Source organism: Geotrypetes seraphini, chromosome 2, assembly GCF_902459505.1.
Source record: "Geotrypetes seraphini chromosome 2, aGeoSer1.1, whole genome shotgun sequence".
Taxonomy (NCBI): Eukaryota; Metazoa; Chordata; class Amphibia; order Gymnophiona; family Dermophiidae; genus Geotrypetes; species Geotrypetes seraphini.
The window spans coordinates 110,186,782-110,213,173 of record NC_047085.1 but is presented as its reverse complement, the minus strand read 5'-3'; the positions used below and the strand labels follow the sequence as shown (position 1 = coordinate 110,213,173).

The 26,392-nt window shown below is 42.9% G+C and overlaps 1 protein-coding gene across 5 annotated transcripts in view; it reads right to left on the bottom strand.

The window, feature by feature from the left end:
• ASPH (aspartate beta-hydroxylase) overlaps positions 1-26,392 on the bottom strand; it is a 456,780-nt gene that overhangs the window by 309,792 nt on the left and 120,596 nt on the right. For 3 of the 5 annotated variants that reach the window (XM_033933439.1, XM_033933442.1, XM_033933440.1), the window contains exons 2-3: positions 14,307-14,456; positions 5,481-5,525 (exon numbers count right to left, since the gene is read on the bottom strand). In XM_033933439.1, coding sequence (XP_033789330.1) covers positions 5,481-5,525; positions 14,307-14,456 — 195 coding nt within the window. The remainder of the gene's footprint in view (positions 1-5,480; positions 5,526-14,306; positions 14,457-26,392) is intronic. The other 2 variants (XM_033933441.1, XM_033933444.1) reach the window with 1 other exon arrangement.

Sequence of the window (26,392 nt, the reverse complement as noted above, 5' to 3'; positions counted from 1 at the left end):
TTTACTGTAATTCTTCACCAGATTCTCAACCAACTCCACATAATTTTTCGGATTTCTGATTGCCCAGGAAGCCCCAAATCACTGCAACAAAGCTATCCTGTGCCGCTTTCTCCTTCCTTTTTGAGAAATTCCTTGCACTCCAGATCTTCTTTATCTGTAGTCCAATGAAGACACAAAGTTTGACCATTGATTCATACAGATTAGAAAAGATGTCTTGAAGGTACATGAAGGCTTCTGACTCCTTATCTAGAACGCTAATAAATTGTTTCATTAGGCCCAATTTGATGTGCAGTGATGGCATCATCACCTTCTGGGGGGTCCACTAGTGGTTCCCATTTGATGCTGTTTCTTCCAACAGAGAACTCTGTCCAGTGTGACCAGTCCCACCTTTGGTAGTATGCTTTGTGCTATCCCAAAGACAAGAGATAACAGGGAAACTTGGTAAAACCACCTTAGAGACCCATTAGGAATGTCACCATTTTGAAGTATCCAATGACCCAACCACACTCATCATACTTCAAGGCACTTAAGTAAGGTTTTGATGCTGTTGTAATTCTCTTTGAGGTGCACTGAGTGAGCCAGTGGAATAGCAGGTACTTGCTCCTGTTATGGAGTAGATTTGATGCTACTGGATGAGTTGTCAATGAAGAGACGCCATTCTTTTGGGTTACAGGCGATTCCAATTGCCTCAAATTGGTCACACTGTAGCAGAAGCAAAGCCCATCCTGATGGACAAAGGTGGAAAAAGCTCGGTTACACTTTCTCTGATCTGTAACTTGCACACTTTCATCCAACAAGTTCCACTGCTTGAGCCAAGATGTCAATTAAAATTGGCCGCATACATAACAAAATGCATCTGCCAGATGTTTGTGCCTTAGTAAAAGGGCCCCTAAGTTTACTCAGCTTGGAATCAATCTGAAATGTTCTGCAAAGAAAGGTAAAATGTCAAAATATTAATGTCCTGGTCACAGAAACAAAGTTTGAGGGGAATGATAGCCTTTTTCTATACTTTTGTGGCACAGGCAATTAAGAAAGACCATTTATTACCGAGGAACAAAAAAAACACACAAAACAATTTTGTTAGTGTTATTGGCCAATGGGAGGACATTATAGCTGGCTATGCAGCCAAATGCCTTGGTCTGATCACTTTGTGATTCATCTTTGTATCAACACACCAGGCCAGACAAGAGCTGCCATGCTGAAAGAAACTATATCTTGAAAGAGAGATTATTAAACTTGAGTAAATGAGAGCTTCTCTGTTCCCTCAGGTACTTATCTACCCGATATCAAAGTGGAGTCTGCTGTTGAGCTTTGCCATCATAATTAATTATCAATCTTGGATGAGCTTGCTCCTGTAGGCAAGACATCAGACATTCAGATCAAATCCCTTTTGTTTTCTTCAAAGTTAAAAGATGGAGAGAAACTGCTTTAACACCTTGTCCAATGATACCTTTGAAAAGGTATTTGATCCATTAATCAATCATAGGGATGCTGTTGACCAGGCAAAAAATAAATTCTTAAAAATACAATTTGCTGACAACTGTTCATAGGGGTTATTTTAAACTGCTAAGTATTTGATTCAGGTGCATTCCAATCTTGAGTCAAGAAGGCTTTATCAGCATTTCTTAGCAAGGAAATTCATGACGTGATCAGTTTGGTTTAGCTTCTGTAATGTGTCTCTGAATTTCTTCCCTGGTCCAGTTTTGAAATACTGTTCTGGTTGATGCCTCTTACTGAAGATTTTCTATCCTCTAGTTTGAAAGCATTTGTCTTTTTCTCAAAGGACCTAAATTTAGATCCTTCTAATCCCAAATTCTCTTTGCCGTTCTTGGCTACAGTTATGAATAGTGCTGTCCCAAAACTACATGCCTTCACAGATGAGGTCGACAAATGAGTCAGTGAGTTCTGTCTTGCACATGGCACTGGAACATTGATCTTGTCTGCTTTGAATTCTTTCCAAAGTGATTTGGAAAACCATCCAAATAATTCTGCTGTATTTTTTACCTTGAATCATAAGTTTATGCCATCTCAGCTGAGCATTGGTTCTACTGTATTGAACTGGACTAGGTCTTTTGAGGACTGGGCATAGATGGTCTGCGCATGCATTGGGATCGTACACTAGCGATCCATGCGTTTGGAGGGGGGCATTCCTCCAATCGCCCTCATTTAAATGTTTTTGTTTTGGGAATTCATCGGGCCAGCAAGGACTGGCCATGGATCAGGCATGCAAAGCAGGTAAGTGAATCTAGCCCCATATTGGGTCTGTTTCTGCATGGAAACTAGTAGCGGGTGTCCAAAGGTTTAAGCACATTATGCAAGCTATATGATGAGATTAGCATGAATTATTGTCTTTATGCCAACGATATCCAGTTTTTTTGGAGCCCTTGTCCACAGAAGTTATTGTGACAGAGTGTATGCCAGTTATTAAACAATGGATATTCAATAAGAGGCTAGCTTTAATGTTTGTAAAATTCAGTTGTTGAGCTTAATCAGAACTGCTAAGCCAAAAGTTCCTTAGTACATGATCTTGGATGCTTGTAGTATACCAGTTAACTTCCCCGGTATGGAATTTAGAGGCTATTATTGGATTCTGCTTTCTGGAAAAATGTGAGCAATTCTAGAGACCTTACCTTCAAAAAGATGTGAACAGAATGGACTCAATCCAGAGGGTGGCTATAATCACTTATTATATGAGGCAGAGAAACATCTCAGTATGTATACGTTGAAAGGCAGGCAGGAAAGGGGAGTTAATTACATCTATAGCTTAAATGCACTGGACGTTGGCCTTCATTTGAAATGAAGCTCTGAAATGTGAGGGGCAAAGAATGAATGTGAAAGGAGAGAAATCCATGAGCAATCAAAGGACATATTTCTTTACAGATGAGGTGGAATGGCATCCCTGCATGGTGGAAATGAGGATTGTACCTGAATGTAAGAAAGCATGGAACACACACAGAGGATCTCTCTAGAAAAGGGCTTGTAGAGCTTAGTAGTAGGTATAGATGAGTAACTGGATAGGCCATATGATCATTTTCTGATTCTATGTTTCTTCATGATGTCAGAGGAAACATGTTGCAAATCTATTTTTTTTAAACTAGATATGCTAGGTAACCTGAAGCTTTTTCAAGTCTTGATGACTTTTGTAACTTATGATAGCACTAATCAAAGCTGGATTAATACAATGAAATTTAATTGGGACTTCCTGATAACAAACCTTACGAACTTAACTTATTTAGAATAATGTCATTCAAATTTTGACAAACTCAAAGGAAGCATATTTTGTCCATTTCATATGCATTAGATTGGTTCACAATTCAATGGCAGTTTAGTTCACATTTTACCCTTGGTTCATGGAGCCTTGAATGAGCAGGACCTGCTAGCTATTAGTTCTTTTTTTTGTGATCTTAAAAGTTTAGCAACCAACTCAAAACTCTGATCAGGAGACCTCTAAATCTTCTAGATATTCCCCGAAATGCAGGAGTTACATATAACAAATACTCAAGGAAGATCCTTTGCTGTTGTTGGCCCTACTCTTTGTTATGCAAACCTAAGCATTCAGGATTTAAGGGTAAAAGACTCAAACCTATGTGTTCAGCATAAACTTAAAATCTTCTCAGCTATACTTTCAAGGGCATTAACTCTGTAAAAGGCTGATGAGCTGCTGTTTCCTATACATTTAAATGAACAGGAGACTATTATAATATTTTATTGTCTAGCAGGGAGGTTTTATTTTATCTTGCCAGGTGAAGATTGGACAGAACACAAACCCAGTAAATGATGTTGGAAGATTTTTTCATCTTTGAGGTCTCCCCTCCCCCACTTTTTTTAAAGTATTTATAACCTTTGTTTTTTTAAATTTTTAAGTATGCAGTATTGTACTCTACCTAGATACTGCAGGAAGAAAAGACTGAATTACCGACAGCAGTGCTGGATATTTGAATTGAATACTGTTTCCCAGGTCTTAATTAAGAATTAAACAGGAGTCATTACTTTAGCATACTGAGGATTGGACATTATGGCTTTTTAAATGCTGACATCATTAACAATGATTGGCTGTTACATCTTTAAATGTAGACGTCGGACGCCATAGCCATCTTGTGTGAAACTTGATTGAAAGGAAATAGCAGAAAGTAGTGAATAACTTTCTTTTGTGCTGAATGTGGTTTTCAAAACATTTTTGTGAGGAGTGTGTGGCACGGTGGTTGAAGCTACAGCCTCAGCACCCTGGGGTTGTGGGTTCAAATCCCACACTGCTCCTTGTGACCCTGGGCAAGTCACTTAATCCTCCATAGCCGCAGGTACGTTAGATGGATAGTGAGCCCACCGGGACAGGCAGGGAAAATGCTTGAGTACCTGATTGTAAAACCGCTTAGATAACCTTGATAGGCGGTATATAAAATCCTAATAAACTTGATAAACTTGATATTGTTTCTATGCAGATGAAAGGAAATAATAGAAAGTTAAGATGCCTTCCTAAAGCAGCCAATGAGGCGTACATAGCATAATGTCGAAGGTTTGCTGCAGGGATATGTGAAGTGCTGGAAGTTGTATGAATATATCTTGAGAAGACAAGTACCTACTTTTATTTATAAAAGAAAGATAGATATCTGGTTGAAATTAAGAAACTAAAAAATTATGAAAAAGTAAAAAGAAAATAATGGACCAATGAAGATGTATATTGGATTCATGATAACTAGCATTTATAATCCGAAGGTTTAAAATATCTCAAGGTCCTGAAAAAAATACTATTGATAACTCATTCAGTGGCATCAACTCAGTCTTGTCCTAATTAATTCTATACCCAGAGAAACTAGAAAAATGAGATACAAGTTCGATAAGACTATACATTGAGGTTTCAGGATTAGTAAAATATAATAGAATATCATCTGCATATGCAGAGAGTTTATATTCATAGTGTCCAAATTTAACTCCTTGTATATTAGGATCTCAGCGAATGGCAATCAACAAGGGCCCCAAAGCTAAACCAAAGAGTAGAGGTGATATAGTGCAACCTGGTCCTTTTGAAGATGGAAGACCATAAAAGCAGGCTAAAGCAAAAGCCAAACCAAAGCAACTTTCACAGAACTTAAAATGGACAGGAACTTGAGTTACAGACAATGACTCAAAATGGAACATCATGTGAACAACAAAACACAAATGAGAGAGAAAACAAAATAAACGTACAATAAAAATTCATAAATCAGAAAAAATAAAACGTAATCTTTAAAACATTGCCACCTACACAGAAATCCACAGCAGATCCGATAAAGGTTTCCACTTCATTTTAAAGTCGCATTAGAAATATGTTAAGAAATCATACTAAAATTAAGACAAGGAAAAGATAAAAGCACCAGTATTTTTTTTTTTTAAAGATCATTCATGATAATGAGAAAGAGAAGGATAAGAGAAGTTCAAGGATTCATCCCAGAGAAAGTGTGAGAGGATTACATTCAATGAAGGGCATTTCTCCAATATCCTACCTTGAAGTACCTCTGAGAAGTTATAACGGAAATCCTTTGCTTTGGCTGCATGCACAACAAAAAAACATGAAAAACTATTATTTGTAACTTCAGGCCAAGGGAAGAGCACTTTCAATGCCTGATTTTCTACTCCACAAGCTTTATCATTTTCCCTAATGGTTGCCAGATTTACCACCTCACCAGGACAACCTTCAAACACTAGTTACCCACATAAATAGCTATTATAAGGGTAAATAAGCTATATGAAAACTACCTCTTCTGTACACAGGTACAAATATACACCTTGTTATTCAACATACATATTTTATACAGAGGCATTTTTGAGACAGAATTACACTGGAGGAGACAACAATTCATGTAATTCTGTATTTGGCTAGAAAAAAGTACTTGCAGCAAAAGTGAGTAGAAGTTTCTTTGGGTATTTTTCCATTGACAGGTTTTCAAAGAGAAAGTACATGTACTTGTTCATTGAGAATAGGTACAAAATCCATGAGCAGATTATACCCCAACTTTTGCAAACTGCCCACTCAATACATACAGAAAATCACAAACCCACGTGTGTAAATATTCTTCCATCACCATAGACCTCAGATCATGCAGGTAATACCAAGCCATTGAAGCCAGCTTCACCAAGATGTCTAGGATGTGGCATTGAAAGAAACACTTAGCCCTCTGCCCTGTTGAACAGGTACGCCAGACACTGAGTTGGTTCCAGGTGGCTCTCTCTGAAACTGATAATCCACCTGAGACCCTGTAAAAAAAGCTGTACTACCAGAGCAACCAACTGGCAGAAGTCCAGCCAATCGTCCAAGTAAGAATGAACCTCGTGCAGGTAGGCTGCCGCCACCACCACAATTACTTTAGTGATGGGGCGCGGTGCAGAGGCCAACCCGAAAGGCAGCACTGAATTAAAAGTGCTTCTCTAGCACAAGAAATCTGAGAAATTTTCTGTGATCTGGGAATATGGGAATATGCTTTTTATAATTTGGTCCTTAGTGGAATGCAAGACATAGTATGGGAGTTAACTGTATTGGGTCTGCTAGGAAACAGTAGTCATAACGTGATCGAATTTGAGCTGATAACGGAAGTAACGTCGCAAAATAAATCTACTGTAGGGGCGTTTAATTTTCGAAAGGGCGACTATGATAAAATGAGGAAAAGAATTGGTTGCAAAGGTTAGTACTGTAAACCAAGCGTGGATGTTATTTTAAAATACTGTTGTGGAAGCCCAGACCAGATGTATTCAACATATCAGCTTAGGTGGAAAGAAGAGGAAATGAGAGCCGGCGTAGTTAAAAGGTGAAGTGAAAGAGGCTATTAGAGCCAAAAAACATCCTTTAAAGAATGGAAAATGGATCCAAATGATGAAAATAAGAAGAAACATAAACACTGGCAAGTTAGATGCAAGAATATGAAGAGAAACTTGCAAAAGAGGCAAAAACTCAGCAATTTTTTTAGGTACATCAGAAGCAGAAAACCTGCGAGGGAATCTGTGGGACCGTTGGATGACCAAGGAGCGAAAGGGGTGCTCAGGGAGGATAAGGCCATAGCGGAAAGACTGAATAAATTATTTGTATCGGTCTTTAGGGAAGAAGATGTAGGAGATCTACCTGAACCGGAAATGGTTTTCAAGGGTGATGATGCAGAGGAACTGAAAGAAATCTTGGTGAATCTGGAAGATGTACTGAGCCAAATCAACAAGTTAAAAGGTGATAAATCACCAGGACCGAATGGTATACATCCCAGGGTACTAAAAGAACTCATACATGAAATTGCTGACCTGCTGTGAGTGATCTGTAAACTGTCGCTAAAACCGTCTGTAGTACCTGAAGATTGGAGGGTGGCCAATCTTACGCTGATTTTTAAAAAGGGATCCAGGGGAAATCTGGGAAATTACAGACCGGTAAGCCTCACTTCGGTGACGGGCAAAATGGTAGAAACAATTATAAAAAATAAAATTGTGGAACACGTAGACAAACATGATTTAATGAGATGGAGTCAGCATGGGTTCAGCCAAGGGAGATCTTGCCTTACAAATTTGCTTGATTTCTTTGAAGGTGTGAATAAACATATGGATAAAGGTGAGCCAGTTGATATAGTGTATTTTGATTTTCAGAAAGTTTTTGATAAAGTTCCTCATGAGAGGCTCCTGAGAAAATTAAAGAGTCATGGGATAGGTGGCAGAGATCAGTTGTGGATAAGGAATTGGTTATCCGATAGAAAACAGAGGGTAGGGTTAAAGGGTTATTTTTCTCAATGAAAGGAGAATATACAGTAGAGTGCCGCAGGGGTCTGTACTGGGACCGGTGCTATTTAACTTATTTATACATGATCTAAAAATTGGAACGACGAGTGAGGTGATTAAATTTGCAGATGACACTAAACTGTTCAAAGTTGTTAAAACGCATGCGGATTGTGAAAAATTGCAGGCAGACCTTAGGAAAATTGGAAGATTGGGCGTCCAAGTGACAGATGAAATTTAATGTGGACAAATACAAAGTGATGCACATTGGGAAGAATAACCAGAAATTCGAATCACAGTTACCGGATGCTAGGATCCACCTTGGGGGTTAGTGCCCAAGAAAAGGATCTGGGTATCATTGTAGACTATACGATGAAACCTTCCACCCAATGTGCGGTGACGGCTAAAAAAGCAAACAGGATGCTGGGAATTATTAAAAAAGGGATAGTTAACAAGACTAAGAATGTCATAATGCCACTGTATCCCTCCATAGTGCGACCTCATTTTGAGTACTGCGTTCAATTCTGGTCTCCTTATCTCAAGAAAGATATAGTGGCGCTAGAAGAGGTTCAAAGAAGAGCGACCAAGATGGTAAAGGGGATGGAAATCCTCCCGTATGAGGAAAGACTAAAACGGTTAGAGCTCTTCAGCTTGGAAAAGAGACGACTGAAGAGAGAAATGATTGAAGTCTACAAAATCCTGAGTGGAGTAGAATGGGTACAAGTGGATCGATTTTTCACTCTGTCAAAAATTACAAAGACTAGGGGACACTCAATGAAGTTACAGGGAAATACTTTTAAAACCAATAGTAGGAAAAAAAATTTTCACTAAGAGAATAGTTAATCTCTGGAATGCGTTGCCAGAGGATGCGGTAAGAGCGGATAGCGTAGCTGGTTTTAAGAAAGGTTTGGACAAGTTCCTGGAGGAAAAGACCATTTGTTGGTCTCAAGGTTGCAGGTTTGGTAGTTTTGGGCATCCCGAGGATGGTCTTGTCAGGTTCCTGTTCGGTGATCTGGGACAGTTCCTGGATGACTTCATCGATGAAGGCCTCGCCGTCCCGGATGCTTCTTAAGCGCATGACCTCCTCCCTCAGGCTCCTCAGCTCCTGTAAAAGGCTGTCATCTAGTTGGTCCGTCGCTTCTGTCTGTGTAGAAACTGTAGTCATTTTTGTGGGATGGCCTCAGTCTATACAGAGACCTCTGTGCTCCGTCCCAGCTCTCCCTCCATCTCCGTGGCCACCCCCTCGATCCCTTTGGTGACTGGACCGCCTGCCTTGATTGTAGTCCTGTTGCTTCTGGTTCTACCTGCCATTTTTTTTTTTTATAAGATATTTGTAAGTTATTTATTCTTCAGGATCACCCCCTTCATAAAAAGTGAAGTTCATTTAGTAACCTGAACTACCAGCGAATCCACCTTAGGTAGTGTTAACAACTGCTGTAATTCTGAAGCCATATGACACAATTTTTTCATCGCCCTCAATAAGGGACCTTCTATCATGTCCCAATGCTCCATTATCATTCTGGTAATCTCTGGGTGAGAAGGGAAGCACATGGACTGTGAGTTGGTACTGTATAATAGCGAAAGTTGAGCTGCCGAGACCTGCGGGGCGTCTAGATCCAACTACCGTAAAGAAACTTTAATAATTTCAGTTAAATCTGACTGTATGAAGAGTCTTCACACCGTTGTATCCTCTCCCTGGTCTAGGGCTGTCACTGATTCCTGACTGCCCCAAAATGTGAAATAGAATCCTCCAAAGAGGATGTTTTCTTGGAGAGCAATGGCATAGTGTCCGACAAGTAATTATCCAAGTTCTTTTCTGACTGGACCTCTGATTCCTGAAGCTCTACACATTGTGAAGGGGCTTAGCCCTAAGGGGGGTAACTCTCGCTGGGCATTTCTCTACTGACACCCTGTAGGCAGTGTTCCCTCTAAGCGGGCGGGTGTTGTGAGCAAACTTTTTTCACTGTGAGCTAAAAATATCGGGCGCCAGCAAGTTATGAGCCAAATAAATATGTTGCTTTCTACCACAGAACTTCCTTACGTTTGTATGGAATCTATCCCCTTTCAACTTTAGAGAGTGCCCTCTCGTTCTCCCTGCCTTAGCTACTAAGTCTATTCCCTTCAGTACCTTGAATGTTTCTATCATGTCCCCTCTCAATCTCCTCTGCTCAAGGGAGAAGAGGCCCAGTTTCTCTAATCTTTCGCTGTACGGCAACTCCTCCAGCCCCTTAACCATTTTAGTTGCTCTTCTCTGGATCCTTTCGAGTAGTACCGTGTCCTTCTTAAAGTACCAGTGCTGGACGCAGTACTCCAGGTGAGGGCGTACCATGGCCCGGTACAGCAGCATGATAACCTTCTCTGTCTCTTCAGTCCAGCATCTGCCCCTTCCATTCACTGTCTGTCTTTCCCTGCCATCTCTCCTCCTGCCCCCCCCCCACCCTCCAATTTGGTCTAGCATCCATCATCTTCCTTCTGTTCCCCTCATGGTCTGGCATCTCTATCCTTCCCTCCCCCCTGTGGTTTTTAGCATATCTCTCTTCTCATTTCCTCCACTCAGATCTGATCATTCTCTGCTCTCTTCCCTTTTCTTCTCTGGTCTTCCTTCTCTATTTTCTGCCTCCATCTAAATTAAATTCTTTCTTACTATTTAGTCCCGTTTCCCTCTTTTCACTGTGTCTACACACAGCTTGTCACCCCTTTCCCTCACCCCTCCATTATCTTACTATTTTCTTCCCCCTTTATTTATCTCCTCCTTCCATCCAGTATGTGTTCTTTCCCCACTTCCATTCAGCATCTGCTCTCCCCTCTCAACTGACATCCATCTGCCTTCTGCTCTCTCTCCCTTCTTCTCACTTCCATCATCTGTCCCCTTCTCTCTCTCTCTCATCTCCTCCATTCCATCATCTGCCCCTTCTCTCTCTCCCCCCCCCAACTTCCATCATCTGCCCCCCTTCCCCTCACCTTTGTGGGTCACTTTCTTTCCCCTGAGGGTGGCTCATGTCACAGGGGAAGCTTTGGCCGAGCAGAACCGCTTGATTGACAGTGGAACTTACTTGATTGATGTCGATGCTGGGGCCCGTTGCCGTTTGAAGGAAAAAAAAAAAGGTGGAAAAAAGGAACCTGTAAGGCGAGAGGAAGGGAAACCTCCAGGATAGCTGCTTTTTGCCCTCCTTCAGCGGCCCAAGAGTTCAGACCAGCAGCGGCAGCTCTGTATGCTTTTAACTTCGGCACAGAGCTGCCCCTAATCAATAGTTTAGCGCGGTTTCATGAGGCAGCCTCGGGGCCTTTGATAGCCGGCCCGCTTCGATGATGCGATGTGGGCCGGCCTAGCAAAGGCCCCGAGGCTGCCTTATGAAACCGCGCTAAACTATTGATTAGGGGCAGCTCTGTGCCGAAGTTAAAAGCATACACAGCTGCCGCTGCTGGTCTGGAGGTGCGGAGACAAGGCAGGAGGCAAACGCGGTGGAAGGCAGGAGTCCCGGCGAAGGCAGGAGTCCCGGCACAGCGACTGCAACAGGAAGTTGCAAGTCAGCTGACGCCGGCCTTTCGTTGCGGCGGGGACCGAATCCTTCGCGGACCGGCAAGATTTTGTTTGCGGACCGGCGGTTGAAGAACTGTGCTCTACAATGTGTGCGCTGTGACGAGAAACTTGTGCGCTGCCAGGTAATATTTTGTGCGCAAGCGCACACCAGCGCACCTTAGCGGGAACACTGCCTGTAGGTGTTTGTTTACATTTTTGGTAAGCCGCATACATCAGAGTCACATAATTGGGGTCTAAGACCTGATCTGGATCTTCCAAGGGCCTCTGCTGGTCTGAGTTCACCCCCTCTCAGGGTCAAGAGCTTATACACAGCAGCACTTCACCGGTGTTTAGAGGCTCTAACAATGTTTTGAGATCCAGCTCTCACACTTCACACTTTCTGCAACTCATGACCCATAGAGGGACCAGAGGGTGCTAAGCCCAGGTCCCCCTCCCCCCCATGCATACAGCACACAAATGATCTTCAAGCACCCATCCAGTGCAAACTTGGCATGATATAGAGGTTATACCACCTGAGGCGTCCATTACAATCAATTTAAACCCAAATCATAGTGTTTTGGAGGCAGATAGAGGCTTTTAAAATAAAAATTGGAAAATTCAAGCTGGTCGCCGCAGCAGTGTTTTGCGCCAAAAATCAGCCCATGGGAGCAAAACTAAAAGTGCAAAAACACTGGAATAGGATTTTAGAGGTGGTGTACCCTTGTGATAACCCCAGAAACCATTAGTTTTGCCAGTTTTGACCCACCCCGATTTTCCCCATAGACAGAAATGAGCTGTACGCACAGAACTGCCATGTGCTTTGCCTGCATAGGCTTCTCGGCTGGAAATGGAGAAAGAAGGAATTTCTGTCTCAGACAAGCAAGGATGGTTCCAGCGGCTTGTCTCTTTAGGCTGCCTTTTATTCAGGTTTCAAAACCCGAAAACCTCACCCTCTCAAGATTTGGGGGGGAAGGGGAGGGTGGTGGGGGATGCAGTCAACCTCCGACAAGCCTCCTGGCAGTCGCGGGGTACAAACAGCCTGCACTCAAGTGCCTAACTCCGCAGGGGTGAGCACCACTCCCAGGGAACCTATTCCCAAGCTCTTTAAAAAGTATGGTCCTCTTGCTTCAGACCCCAACATCTGACCCTTCTCCCAGGCAGAGCTGTTCCAAGACTACCTCTTAGCACAGGGAAGCCTCAAAAAATCTCAGATTAAACCCGAAAATAGAAAATCTAGTGCAGAGCAGAGGAAAAAACACCTTCTCAATTTGCTTGTAGAAGACTGAAGAGAGAGGGCAATGCAAAGAGGAGGAGCCGAGAAAAATGATTGATGCTTTCTACAATTCATCTCGTGAGTTGGGGTACACAACCCATCCGTAAGTAATCACATGCTGTTTGCACAGGAATAAGTCTACTTGTATATTGGCCTTTATCTGCAACAGGGGTGCTATCTTCATCTTCATTATCTGCTCCATTCCCATCTCTAGCCCTAATGTACAGCGCTGCATAAGTCTTTCAGTGCTATATAAGTGATGAGCAGTAGTAGTAGTAGTAATGCATAAACATCTTTTAATCCTGGGCGATATATGACCAGCATGTATTCTTCTTTTTCTTTCCAACCATACTTCACGTAATATAGCCTTGCCTAGATTCAGTATAGATTCTATACAACAGGGTCAGCACATTTTCTCCCCTTCAGAGCTCCACAGGAATCGATCAGCTGATGCTACTGAATTTTATGTTGTATTTCTTTTGTGTGGGAGAATTAGTATGAAAGATATGCAAGACGACCCTATGATTCAATCCATATAGTTTCCCATGTCACAGTCTCCTTCTCACCAAAACTCTCACTTACTGACAACTTGAGTCATTCATTACATGCATTTCTTGACTTTCCAAAGTTTACAATATGAAAATGACTTTTGGCATTTCTAAAAAGATACTCACGAGGTACGTCAGTGGGAGAAGCACAGTTTACAACCCTACTCTTCTGCTTTCCTATCTATTACACTAACCAATAGGTTATTCTCACTCCCTATATTTTTCCAACACTGGAAATATAGATGATCAAGAACTGCCTGCACAAGCCAAAAACCAATACAGAAACTACTTATTCCATGAGGAGCAAAGTCAACCTAAGCTGGATTGGCTCTACAAATAAGCTCCACAAACAGCTTAGTTTTTAATAGTTTCTTAAAACTACAACAATCAGTACATCATCTTATATTTCCTGACAGCTTATTCCAGAGAGATAGTTCCAGCAATTGAAAACATTTTCAATTTTGTGGCCACATGCACCTTCTTCAGTTTTTGCTAATAGTCTCATACCACCTTTTAGAGCACAATCCGAGAGAAGGAGCACTTGCAAGACCCCATCTCTGTCTGACCCCCGAGCTTGCCATCTCCTATGTCCACAGTGTGATCAAATCATCACAGCTGTTTGCTGGGTCTGCTGGCTCATGTGGGCTGGGTTTCTGTCTTCTGCAGGCCAGCACAGGAACCTACCTATCCTGCACACCACAGCAGCCAAACAAGAGCAGTGCTTACTAGCATGGTGACAACAGACCGCACTCTAAGCCTGTTTTAGAGAGAGAGAGAGCCTGCAAGTGCAGTACTTAAGTGTTTTGATCTATGAGAAGTCTTTAGCACAGAGGACCTGGGCTAAGGAATGACTAGAGTGGATAAGCCTTTCATTCCTGGGTCTGACACATTACTGCTGAACTCTCAGGGACAAGTGAGAGTCAAATCTAACATGTAATGAAAAATTATTTATCTCCAAGTACAGAAATATCTTTTCAAGCATCTTAACAATTTTTTTTTATACCCAAGTATCATTCTGTTACATACAGCTGAACTTGTAAAGAACTAGAGTTCATGAGAAAAATTAATATTTTAAACTGTTTCTTTAGTGTGCTTCTTCAGTAAAAGTTTCCTTTTTATTAATTCACTTTTTAGCTGGTTCAATGAACAGTTTCCAGTTTCCAGAAAAAGGTGCTCAATTTGAAATATTTTCAGGTATTTCACACATACACACACAAAAAAATAAAAAAATAAAAATTCTTACCTAGAACTTGCTTATAATCAACAAGTTCAAACCAAACAACAGCTACTGAGGTCCACACTCCCAGAAGTGCAATCACCATAAACCAGGTGAAGAAAGAACTTCCTGAAAGACCTCCTTTCTTGCCATTCTTGCCTCCTCCTTGGGTTGTATCTGTAAAAATGAAATAAAATAAACAAAATTGCTGTGAATAAAAAAAAAAGTCAATGGTTTTCAACTATTCACTTGGTGCAAAACTCAAATTTGAGAAGTCTTTTCAAACTATTGCCACCTCACATTCATCTCCTTCAGTAAACTCTAAATTTGTCACATAAGCACATGTTTAATCTCATTAAACTTAAGATGTGTAGCATGCTAGGCAGAAAGATTTCCTTTGCTGCTAAATCCATTTTCTGCCTGCAGACCTCAATGCATTACTATATCAGGATCTACTTCAACAAATAAAAATAAAAAAAAAATTATAAACCCCTTAAAGTCAGAACAGGCTAGATTTTCAGTCAGCACAGTCATTTCTGTTAAGTTAAATGTCAGCACTCAGCTTAGTATGCATATTCAGCAATAGTATTCATAGTGCTGTCACCATGCCCATGCTATCTAATCAGTTTAGGCCTGCAAAACTAAATATGTAACTTGCATAGAGAGCAGCTGGATACCACCTAGATAATTAGTAAACTACCCTTGTGCGGTCTCCTTTTTATATGGATATTGGGCAGTTTAGCTATTTGAATGGCCCAATACTATCCATATCTATAATAATAAAACCCTAGAGCGCGCATGCGCTCTTGAAACTTCGTGAGTCCTGGCGCTGTCTAAGGTGTGCCTCCGTGCTGAATTCGATTTTCGAACATGGAGGCAGGCCAGAAAACGGAGCAACTCCCCCCTGACCGTCACTCACCGCCAGAGTGCCACCTCACAGCTGCCGCTGATTCGGAGGGGGGGGCACAGGCGCACCTACCAGCATCTTCCCTCTTGGCTGCTCACCCGCCCGCCGCGGCTCCTCTCTCGAACGGGCCGGGGACCACAGGCGGGCGGTCCGCAGACAGGAGGTTGCCGAAACACACCAAGCTTCCCCGGGGGGGGGGGGGGGGGGGAGAACAGCAAGCGACGGCGAGGAGGGAGTCGGAGCAGGCCACAGAGGCTGTTGGTGCCTGCAGGCCACGGCGGCTTCAGGCGGATGTCGGTGGAGGACAGAGTTGTCGGTGTCGGCTTCAAGAGGATGTCGGTGGAGGTAAGGGTTGCTGCTGGACATGGGAAGAGGTGCTGATGGACAGGGGGGGAAAAGGAAGGGAGGCCTACTGCTGGACAGGGGGAGTAGAAAAGAGGTGCTGCTGGACAGGGGGGGCAGGAAAAGGAAGGGAGTCCTACAGCTGGACAGGGGGAACAGAAAAGAGGTATTGCTGGACAGGGGAAGAGGTACTGCTGGACGGGGGGGGGGGGCAAAAAAAGGAAGGGAGGCCTACTGCTGGACAGGGGGAGTAGAAAAGAGGTGCTGCTGGACAGGGGGGGAGTTAAAACAAAGGGAGAACGGCTGCTGCTGGATAAGGGGAACAGTGAAGGGGTGGTGGTGGTGGACACAGGGGAAGAAAATGGAAGGGAGAATGGACAGGGGGAGCAGACAAGGGATGGTGGTGGACAGCCGAGGAAAAAGAAAGAAATACAGAAATAAGCAAAGGAGAGAGAGAGAAATAAATAAATACAGACACACACACACATATTCTAGCACTCGTTAATGTAACGGGCTTAAAGACTAGTAAGTTATAAACAGTTTCAATTATACGTCATTAAATTTAGCTTACTAAAGAACACAGCAGTTTACAATAAAATAATATAAAAGGAAAAGAACGCTAACACTTAGATAGGAAAACACAATCTCTCAAGACCAGACATTTTTCTAAAATTGTACAGATCAAATAAAAATGCTAAAACACCAAAATATTAAAATGTAAGTTGTCCCTCAGGGAAAGCAACACTATGGGCTCCTTTTACTAAGGTGCTCTAGCAGTTTTATCACGCTAATGCCTCCATAGCAGTTTTAGCACGCTAATGCTTCCATAGAGCTTGCATTAGTATTTTTCGTTTAGCGCGTGGTTAGCGAGCGCTAATCTTTAGTGCGCACTAAAAACGCTAGAGCACCTTAGTAAAAAAAAGCCCTATATGCTATCTTAAAACGGTGTGCTTTAAGCACTCATTGAAACCACCTCAAAGACCCTTCACATCTCACTGCCAATGATAAGGCATTCATCAAATTAGAAGTTAAATAAAAGAACCCCTCTTTGCTTGTAACCACTCCACAAGCTCACAAAAAAACAGGCGCTTTTAATAGCAAAGCAGATGCCGATGTAAGAACACATCGCAGAACTACCGGTATATAGATGAGGCCAAGGATTAATTAATTAACTGGAGACAGTGGGAGCAGGCTTGTCACCATACTGATTCACTCAAAACAGCATATTAGAAACCAAGGAAGTTCAATTGACAGGAGACTGCACCAGAGACTGTGTTTTGAGTGTATCGAGATGGCAGTAGCGTGAAGAGATGACTTCAGCGCTGTTACATGACGCCGTCTCCTGTTACCTAAGCTTCCTCGGATAGGGCAATGATGCTATCCTTAGCCATCATCAAATCTATAATATCAGCTCAGTCACTTCAAATAGCTAGAGAAAATGTTGCCGTTTAAAGAACATGCATCTTTTTTTTAAATCTGGCGTACAAGTTTTCTGTCACTGGAAGAGAAACAGTTTACGTGGTTTTATATTCTTATTACAAAATTATTTACCTATAGCAAGAGTTCTCAGAGAACAGAAAGACAAATTCTCACTTATGGGTGACATCAACTAAGCCCAGTGCAGAATGCAGCACCCCAGCAACTCTTTTAAGAAGTCCTTGGGCATGCTAACCACACATGCACACCTGCTTCCACCTGCTTATTACAATCTAGAGTAGGGGTGTCAAAGCTGAAATCCAGTCGGGTTTTCAGGATTTCCCCAATGAATATACATGAGATCTATTTGCATGCACTGCTTTCATTGTATGCTAATAGATCTCATGCATATTCATTGGGGAAATCCTGAAAACCCAAATGGATTGCGGCCCTCAAGGAGGGACTTTTGACACCCCTGATCTAGAGGAATACAGTTCTTCAGGGAGGTGGAAGGGCTGTGAGGATTTAAATTCTGCTATCCACCCAGAGAACACCTGCTACAGGATAAGCAACTGTTTTCTCTGAGGACAAATAGGCCTCTAAAATCCTCATATATGGGACTCCCTAGCTACAAGTTGTCTTCAACAGAAAAAGAGAGAACACAGAACAAGTGGTTCTGCAACAGATGGACACCAATATTTTTGGAAACAATAGGCTTGATTTATCACTTTTCCTTAGGCAACTGGGTCAATCAGGGCCTTATACCTCCTTCCTGGTGCATCCTGGGATGCACTGGGAGTGACCTAAGACTCTGATTGGCCAGAAACCTAAGGACACGCCCATGGGATGCCTAATCTATCTATCTAGCAGACCTATCTTTTCCAAAATGGCAGCCTTCCCCTTCCCGGTGTATCCTGGGAAGCACTGGGTGTGGCCTAAGATTCCAATTGGCCAGATTCCTAAGGCCAATTGAAGTCTTAGGCCACTCCCATTGCATTCCAAGATGCACCTGAAAGGAGGCCTATGGTCCTATGGGGGGGGGCCCTTAGGCATCTGGGCCAATCAGGGCCTTATGGGCCCTCCCTGGTGCATCCCAGGATGCACCAGGAAGTGGAAGGCCCCCATATTGGAAGAAGCGGGCCTGAGGAAGTGGCATCCCTCCAGCCAACCTAACTTAATAAAAGGTATTGGGGTGGGGGGTTCAGGGGTTCGAGGAGTGATTAAAAGGTGATGTGAAAGAGGATATTAGAGCCCACCCAAAAAAACCATCTTTTAATGAATGGAAAAAGGATCCGAATGAAGAAAATAAGAAGAGACACAAGCAATGGCAAGTTAAATGCAAAGCATTGATAAAAAAAAAAAAAGCTAAGAGAGAATATGAAAAGAAATTTGCAAAAATGGATAACAATTTTTTTTAGATATATCAGAACCTGAAATCCTGTGAGGAAATCCGTGGGACAGTTGGATGATCAAGAAGCAAAAGGTGCATTCAGGGAGGATAAGGCCATAGCACAGAGACTGAATGAATTATTTGCTTTGGTCTTTACAGAAGAAGATCTAAGAGATCTTACCTGAACCGGAAATGGATTTCAAGGGTGATAATGTGGAGGAACTGAAAGAAATCTCAGTGAATCTGGGAGATGTACTAAGTATACATCCCAGGGTACTAAAAAAAAAACTCAAACATGAAATTGCTGACTTGCTGTTAGTGATCTATAACACTGTTCTTTAACTGCCGGTCTGCGGACTGGTGCCAGTCCGCAGAAAATTCCTGACGGTCCGCGCAGGGCGAAGCGGTTAAATTTCCAGCCCCGGTAGTGTTGGCGGAAATCTGCTGTTCCTCCCTGCCTCGGGCAATCAAGACAGACTGCCGACGTCGGGGCATTCCCTCTGTGAGTCTCGCCTATGTGGAAACAGGCGGGACTCAGAGAGGGAAGGTCCCGACGTCGCCAGCCTATCTTGATTGCTGCCCCTGCTGAGTCGTGAAGAGGGCCGCGGGGAAGGTGCAGATGGAAGGGAGAGAGCTGCAGGTGCAGGTGGAAGGGAGATGGTCAGCGTGCGCGGGGGGGGGGGGGGGGGTGTCAGCGTGTGGATTGGGGCCATCGGCAGCGTCTGTGCTGAGAGTCTGCCCACATGCGGGATGCGGCGGGTAGGAGCCTCCGGCTCGTCTTGGGCGGCAGGGCCTGCGATGCAACGCTATTTGTGCCGGCTTGGGGGAGGTCGCGAATGTGCAGGGAGTGCAGGAGCAAGATAATGGGGAGCCTTCGACAGTGGCTGTCTCCCCTCCCAGCAGCTCTCGTACTTGCCAGGGCAGTGATTCACTTCAGCAACTTCCCCTTTCCTCAGAAGCAGCAACGGACCCAAGGCTTCCTAAGTAAATCACTGCTGCAGGCAAGTACTGAGAGCTGCTGGAAGAAGAGGAAGCCACTGTTGGAGGCTGGGAAACTGCTGGATAAAGGGAGAGCTGCTACTGGACCTGGAGGGAGGTAGAAGGAGAGATGCTACTGGGAGGGGAGGAGGGAAAGGGATGGGAAGAGAGTTAATGTTGGATAGGGAGGAGGGAAGGGACAAAGAAAAAAGGAAGGAAACAGCTGGCAGGGAGATTACAGGAGGGGAAGGGGGTCAGGGTGGAATGGAGAGATCATTTGAGGGAAAGGGGAGAGACAGAGGAATGAGAAAGTAGAGAGAGATTGATGCTGGAAAGGGGGTCAGCAGAGAAATGAGAGAGGGATAAAGATGCTAGATCTGGTGTAGGAGAGATAAAAATGAAGAAAGTAGTGAAGCTGAAATGAATGATGTAAAAAGGAGAGAGGAGGCACAGGCTGGATGGAAAAGGGAGAGGGGCATAGAAAGAAGTCAGATACCTATGGAAGGGGGAGAGGGCAGACAGTGGATGGAACGGGTAGATGCTCAATTGAAGAGACAGGGCAGATGCTGGAAAGAAAAGAGTGAAAAGAATATGAAAGCAGAGACCACAAAAGGTAGAAAAAAATAATTTTATTTCTATTTTGTCATTAGAATATATCAGATTTGAAATATATATCCTGCTAGAGACATAACTGGGGACTGCAAAGCCCAGGCAGTGCTTCTTTAGCTTCCAGCTGGCTTAGGGCTCTCTCTGACCAGGGGGTACTCACTCCCCTAACACTATTCCTGTCATGTGTGACTGCAGTATTCTGCTAGTATGATATTTCTGTGTAGCATTCTGTAATAACTTGGCTTATTCAGTTTCAGTTTTCTTGATAGTAGAGGGGATATATGTGAAGGGGATGGGAGACAGGGGTTTTGCTGGTCCTTGCTCTGTATATTTATATTTATAAAATGACAATTGTACAGAATATTGTTTCTTTTTATACTTTAATAAAATACTTTCAATATAAAATCATAACTGAGGCTTGTGTGGATGGGATCAGATGGTTTGTGGAGACTGAGCTTGCGAAGACGGAGCGGAAATATGTTTTTTTTTTTATTTCAGTCTTAGTATTTTGCCGGTCCACAAAATAATTCTTTTATTTCTGCCGGTCCACGGGTATAAAAAGGTTGAAAAACACTAAAATCATCTCTAGAACCTGAAGATTGGAGAGTGGCCAATTTTTAACAAGGGTTCCAGGGAAGATCCAGGAAATTGCAGACTGCTAAGCCTGATTTCAGTGCTGGGCAAAATGGTGGAAACAATTATATAAAATATAATTGTGGAAAACATAGACAAACATGATTTAATGGGACATAGTCAGAATGGGTTCAGCTGAGGGAGATCTTGTCCCAACAATTTGCTTGACTTCTTTGAAGGTGTGGATAAACATGTGGATAAAGGTGAGCCAGTTGATGTAGTGTATCTAGATTTTCAGAAAGCTTTTGATAAAGTTCCTAATGAGACGCTTCTGTGAAAATTAAAAGAGTCATGGAATAGGTGGCAAAACTCAGTTGTGGATTACGAATTGCTTATCGGACAGAAAACAGAGGGTAGGGTTAAAGGGTCATTTTTCTCAATGTAGAGTAAACAGTGGAATGCCGCAGGGATCTGTACTGGGACTGGTGCTATTTAACTTATTTATAAATTATCTGGAAATTGGGATGATGAGTGAGGTGATTAAATTTGCATATGACACTAAACTGTTCAAAGTTGTTAAAATGAATGCAGATTGTGAAAAATTGCAGGCAGATCTTAGGAAATTGGAAGACTAGGCGTCCAATTGTCAGATGAAATTTAATGTGGACAAATGCAAAGTGATTCACATTGGGAAGAGTTACCGGATGCTACGGTCCACCTTAGGGATTAGCGCCCAAGAAAAGGATCTGGGTGCCATCATGGACAATACAATGAAACCTTCTGCCCAATGTGCGGCAGCAGCCAAAAAAGTAAACAATTTGCTAGAAATTATTTAACAAGGGATGGTTAACATGACTAAGAATGTTATAATGTCCCTGTCATCGTTCCATTGTGTGACCTCACCTGGAGTATTGCATTTAATTCTGGTCTCCTCATCTCAAGATATAGCGGCACTAGAAAAGATTCAAAGAGCGACCAAGATGATAAAGGGGATGGACCTTCTCTCATATGAGGAAAGACTAAAAAGGTTAGGGCTCTTCAGCTTGGAAAAGAGACGGCTGAAAGGAGATATGATTGAATTCTTCAAAATTCTGAATGTAGTAGAACGGATACAAGTGGATCATTGGATTTTCAATCCTTCAAAAATTATGGGTACAAGTGGATCGATGAATTTTCACCATCAAAAATTACAAAGACTATGGGACACTTGAAGTTACAGGGAAATATTTTTAAAACCAATAGGAGGAAATATTTTTTCACGCAGAGAATAGTTGAGCTCTAGAACACATTGCCAGAGGTTGTGGTAAGAGTGGATTGCGTAGTGGGTTTTTTAAGAAAGGTTTGGACAATTTCCTGGAGGAAAAGTCCATAGTCTGCTATTGAGAAAAACATGGAGGAAGCCACTGCTTGCCCTAGATTGGTAACATGGAATGGTGCTACTCCTTGGGTTTTGGCCAGGTACTAGTTATCTGGATTGGCCACCATGAAAAAGCACCATTACTTATCGTAACAGGTGTAATCCAGGGACAGCAAGCAGATATTCTCACATGTGGGGTATCGTCACCAACAGAGTCCCATTTAAGAATTGAGAAAGTTCATGATAGCTCGCACCGCGCATGTGTGCGGTCCCTCAGCTGAGATAGCCAACCCGGAAAGGTGGGTGGTTTGTGAGAATATCTGTCTGCTGTTCCTGGATAACACCTGTTGCGGTAAGTAACTGTGCTTTATCCCAGGACAACCAGACAGCTTATTCTCACATGTGGGTGACCTCCAAGCAAACCAGAATGGAATAGTGGGAGTGTTGGCCTTTCAGGAAAACAAATTTTGTAATACAGACTGGCCGAAGTGCCTATCCCATCTGGAGAAAGACTCCAGACAGTAATGTGAGGTGAATATATGAATTGAGGACCAGGTGGCAGCTTTACAGATTACATCAATAGGAGTGGATCTAAGGAAAGCTATGGAAGCTGCCATAGCTCTAACTTTATGGGCTGTGACCCAAATTCCAGGTGCAGTCCAGCCTGAGCATAACCGAACGAGATACAGGAAGCCAACCAGTTGGAAATCATTCTCTTGGAAATAGGATGCTCCAACTTGTTAGGATCATAGGAGACGAAAAGCTGAGGAGATGATCTATGCGGTTTAGTTGGGTTGAGATAGTAGGCCAAAGCTCCTTTGCAGTCCAGGGTATGTAAAGCCGCCTCTACTAAGGCTTAGGAAAAAGTACTGGCAATCGACTGATTGAGATGAAATTCAGTAACAACTTTCGGCAGAAACTTTGGAAGTGTGCACAGGACCACTTTGTCATGTGGAATACAATGAATGGTGGATCTGCCACTAATGCTTGAAGTTCACTGTCTCTCCTTGCCAAAGTGAGAGAAATGAGAAAACCAACTTTCCAGGTCAGGTACTTGAGATGAGCCATTGACAATGGTTCAAATGGAGGCTTCATTAACCTGAAAAGAACAACATTAAGGTCCCAGACTACTGGAGGAGGTTTGAAAGATGGTTTCACATTGAAAACTCCTTTCATGAATCTGGAGACCAGGGGATGAGCAGTGAGAAGTTTACCCTCCACTGGATGGTGAAAAGCAGTAATAGCGCCAAGATGGACTCTGATAGATGTAGACTTGAGCCCAGAATCAGACAAATGGAGAAGATAATCCAGCACCAGTGAAACTGAAATGGATTGTGGATCATAGTTATGGAGAAGACACCAGGAAGAAAATCGAGTCCACTTCTGCTGATAACATTGCTGAGTGGCTGGTTTCCTGGAGGCTTCCAAAATAAATTGCACTGGCTGAGAAAGACAAAGATCAGCAGCATTCTCAGTCTGAGAGAAACCAAGCTGTCAGGTGTAGGAACTGAAGGTTGAGATGTAACAATGCACCTTGACTCTGCGTAAGAAGAGATGGAAATATCGGCAGAGGAAGTGGTTCCCTGGCACTGAGCTGAAGTAGAAGGGAAAACCACAGCTGCTGAGGCCACTGGGGAGCTATGGGAATCATAGTGGCTGATTCCTGCCTGACTTTGAAAAGAGTCTTGAGAAGAGTAGGTGGAAACACATAGAGAAACTTGCATGTCCAATCCAGAAGAAATGCATCTGCCTCCAGACGGTGAGGGGTGTAGAGTCTGGAGCAGAATTGGGGCAATTTGTTGTTGAGGGGAGATGTGAACAAGTCCACTTGAGGAGTGCCCCACTGAGCAAAGATGTGATGGAGCATCCATTCGTGAGACTAAAGGATTCTGCTGAGTTTGTCAGCTAGGCAATTCTGTTCTCCCTGAATTTAAACTGCGGAGAATATGCCGAGCAGTAGCCCAGAACCAAATCTTCTGAGCTTCCATGCACAGGGGAAGAAATCCCATGCCCCCTGCTTGTTGATATAAATACATCACAACTTGATTGTCCGTGCGGAGTAAGAGGACTTGATCGTGGATGAGATGTTGGAAAGCTTTGAGAGCATCATAAATCACCCTAAGCTCCAGCAGATTGATATGAAACTTCCTCTCCCTGGCTGACCAATGACCCAGAGTCTGAAAGCCCTCAATATGTGCTCCCCAGGAATAAGGGGATGTGTCTGTGGTCAACACTTTGTGGTGAGCAGGTGTGTGAAAATGTAGGCCTCTGGATAGATTGGATGAGATCATCCACCACTGTAGCGACAGTCGAAGAGATGATGTCACAGAGATGTGTTGTGAGGAAGGATCTGTTACATGGGACTACTGCGAAGTGAGGGTCCATTGAGGCGTTCTTAGATGGAGTCTCGCCAGAAGTGTCACATGTCCTGTGGAGGTCATGTGGCAGAGAAGAATCATCATGTGCCTGGCTGAAATGTAATGAAGCTGGTCCACCTGATGACAAAGTTGAATTACAGCATCCTGGCGATTCTGGGAAAGGAATGCTCGCATCTGAGTAGAGTCAAGAAGAGCCTCTATAAATTGGAGGCGTTGAGAAGGAACAAGCTGAGACTTGGAGAAGTTGATCTCGAACCCCAAGTGCTGGATTAACAAGATGGTGTGGTTGGTTGCTACAAGTACATCTTGACAGGAAGGGTCTTTGATTAGCCAATTATCCAGGTAGGGAAAAACTGAAGGCCCTGAGATCGCAAGGCCACTGCTACTACCACAAGGCATTTTGTGAAGACCCTTGGGGAGGATGCCAGACCTAAGTGAAGGATTCTGTATTGATAGTGGCGGTGAGAGACTTGAAATTGTAGATATTTCCTGGAAGCCTGGTGAACTGTGATACAAGTGTAGGTTTCCTTCAGATCAAGAGAGCATAACCAATCGTTGTGAGCCAGGACGGGATACAGAGTGGCTAGAGAGAGCATGCAAAATTTTTCTCCGACTAGGAACTTGTTTAGGGCTCTGAGATCTAGAATGGGGTGCAGATCTCCCGTCTTTTTTGGTACTAGAAAATAGCAGGAGTAAAACCCCGTAGTCTTGTTGATCGATTGGAACTTCTTTGATGGCATTGACCTGTGGTCTGACCCAGTAAAGCTATTCTTATGTGATCTGAAAACACTTGGAATAATATCTACTACTACTGCTATTAATTATTCTACCCTCTCCCATGGTAGAATGGGCTCAATCATATTGGCCCTTAAGAAGGAAGTGTTCCTTTGTAGGTATTTACTAATGATTTTATAAGGATACTTTGTACCTCCTACATAGTACGTGCAAAATAAGCTGATAGCACAGTGCCTGCATACTCCCACCAATCCAGTTTCCACAGAGACTACATGGGAAAATTAACATGCAGACCCATGTGGACCTAGGACTGTTTGGCATACCCATCACATGCCAATGAGCTTGTAACTCCACAGGTACTCTCTAAATTGCCCCACAGAATCCAACATGATCCCTGACCTCTAGAAATCCTTTTCAGAATTTTATACAAGATAAAGCTAGATACACTGCCATATTTGGTAGTTTCACGTAAATGAAACACAAACACCAGAAAATTGAAACTAATATACCACTCGTATCAGTTATGAGAACCAGTGGCTTCCAAAACATTTAACACTGTAGCTACCCAAATCAATTTAGAGGAGGGATACAAGACTACCTCAGACTTCAGAGCTAAACAGCATTCTGGGCAGAAAAATTTGGTGCTTTAATGTTAACATAACAAGTCTTATGTTTTTTTCCTGCTTATATGAGTATTGCCAATTCTGTTTAGACAGAAGGAAGAACACATTAAGCTCCCACAAACTAAGTCAAAAAATATATTAAGTAAATCTAGCAACAAGACATCACCTTACATAATTTATTTTCTTGACCTTTATTGCCACTGCTTACACTGAAATGTCCAACCAATTGCATTTCTTTGGCACAAGGAGAACATAAGCAGCCCAGTGTTCTTGGCCACATGTCAAGAAAGTCTAACCTTACCACATAAACCACAGAAGATATGGCAGGGAAAACATCATTAATTGAGAGATTCTTAATGCAGTAGAGTGATCACTCTGACCCTTGGCACACACAACTGTGCTGAAATTAAGTTAATTCAAGCCATAAGGTGGTTATAATTTTTACGCTACCAAACACAAGTTCAGAAAAACTTCTGGTGCACATTTGAATATGAACTGCATCCAATCATGAGAATTTGCTTAGAATAAAGGGTCACACACACACTGCTGGGACATCAAACAGATCAATATGAAACAGTTTTTAAAGGGTAAATACTAGCAATCCACCAAGTTACTGAAGGGGATCAAATACTTTCTCTACAGTTACCATTTGCAATGTAAAAGTAGGTCAGGTTCCTTTTCTGGCAAACCTCTTTACCCTCCTCCTTGCCATTGGACTGAACACAAACCCTGAGCAACATACTTTGTGCTCTCAAAATCAAGTACACACTGAGGCTTCCGGTGGCATCACCAACCAAGATGGTGG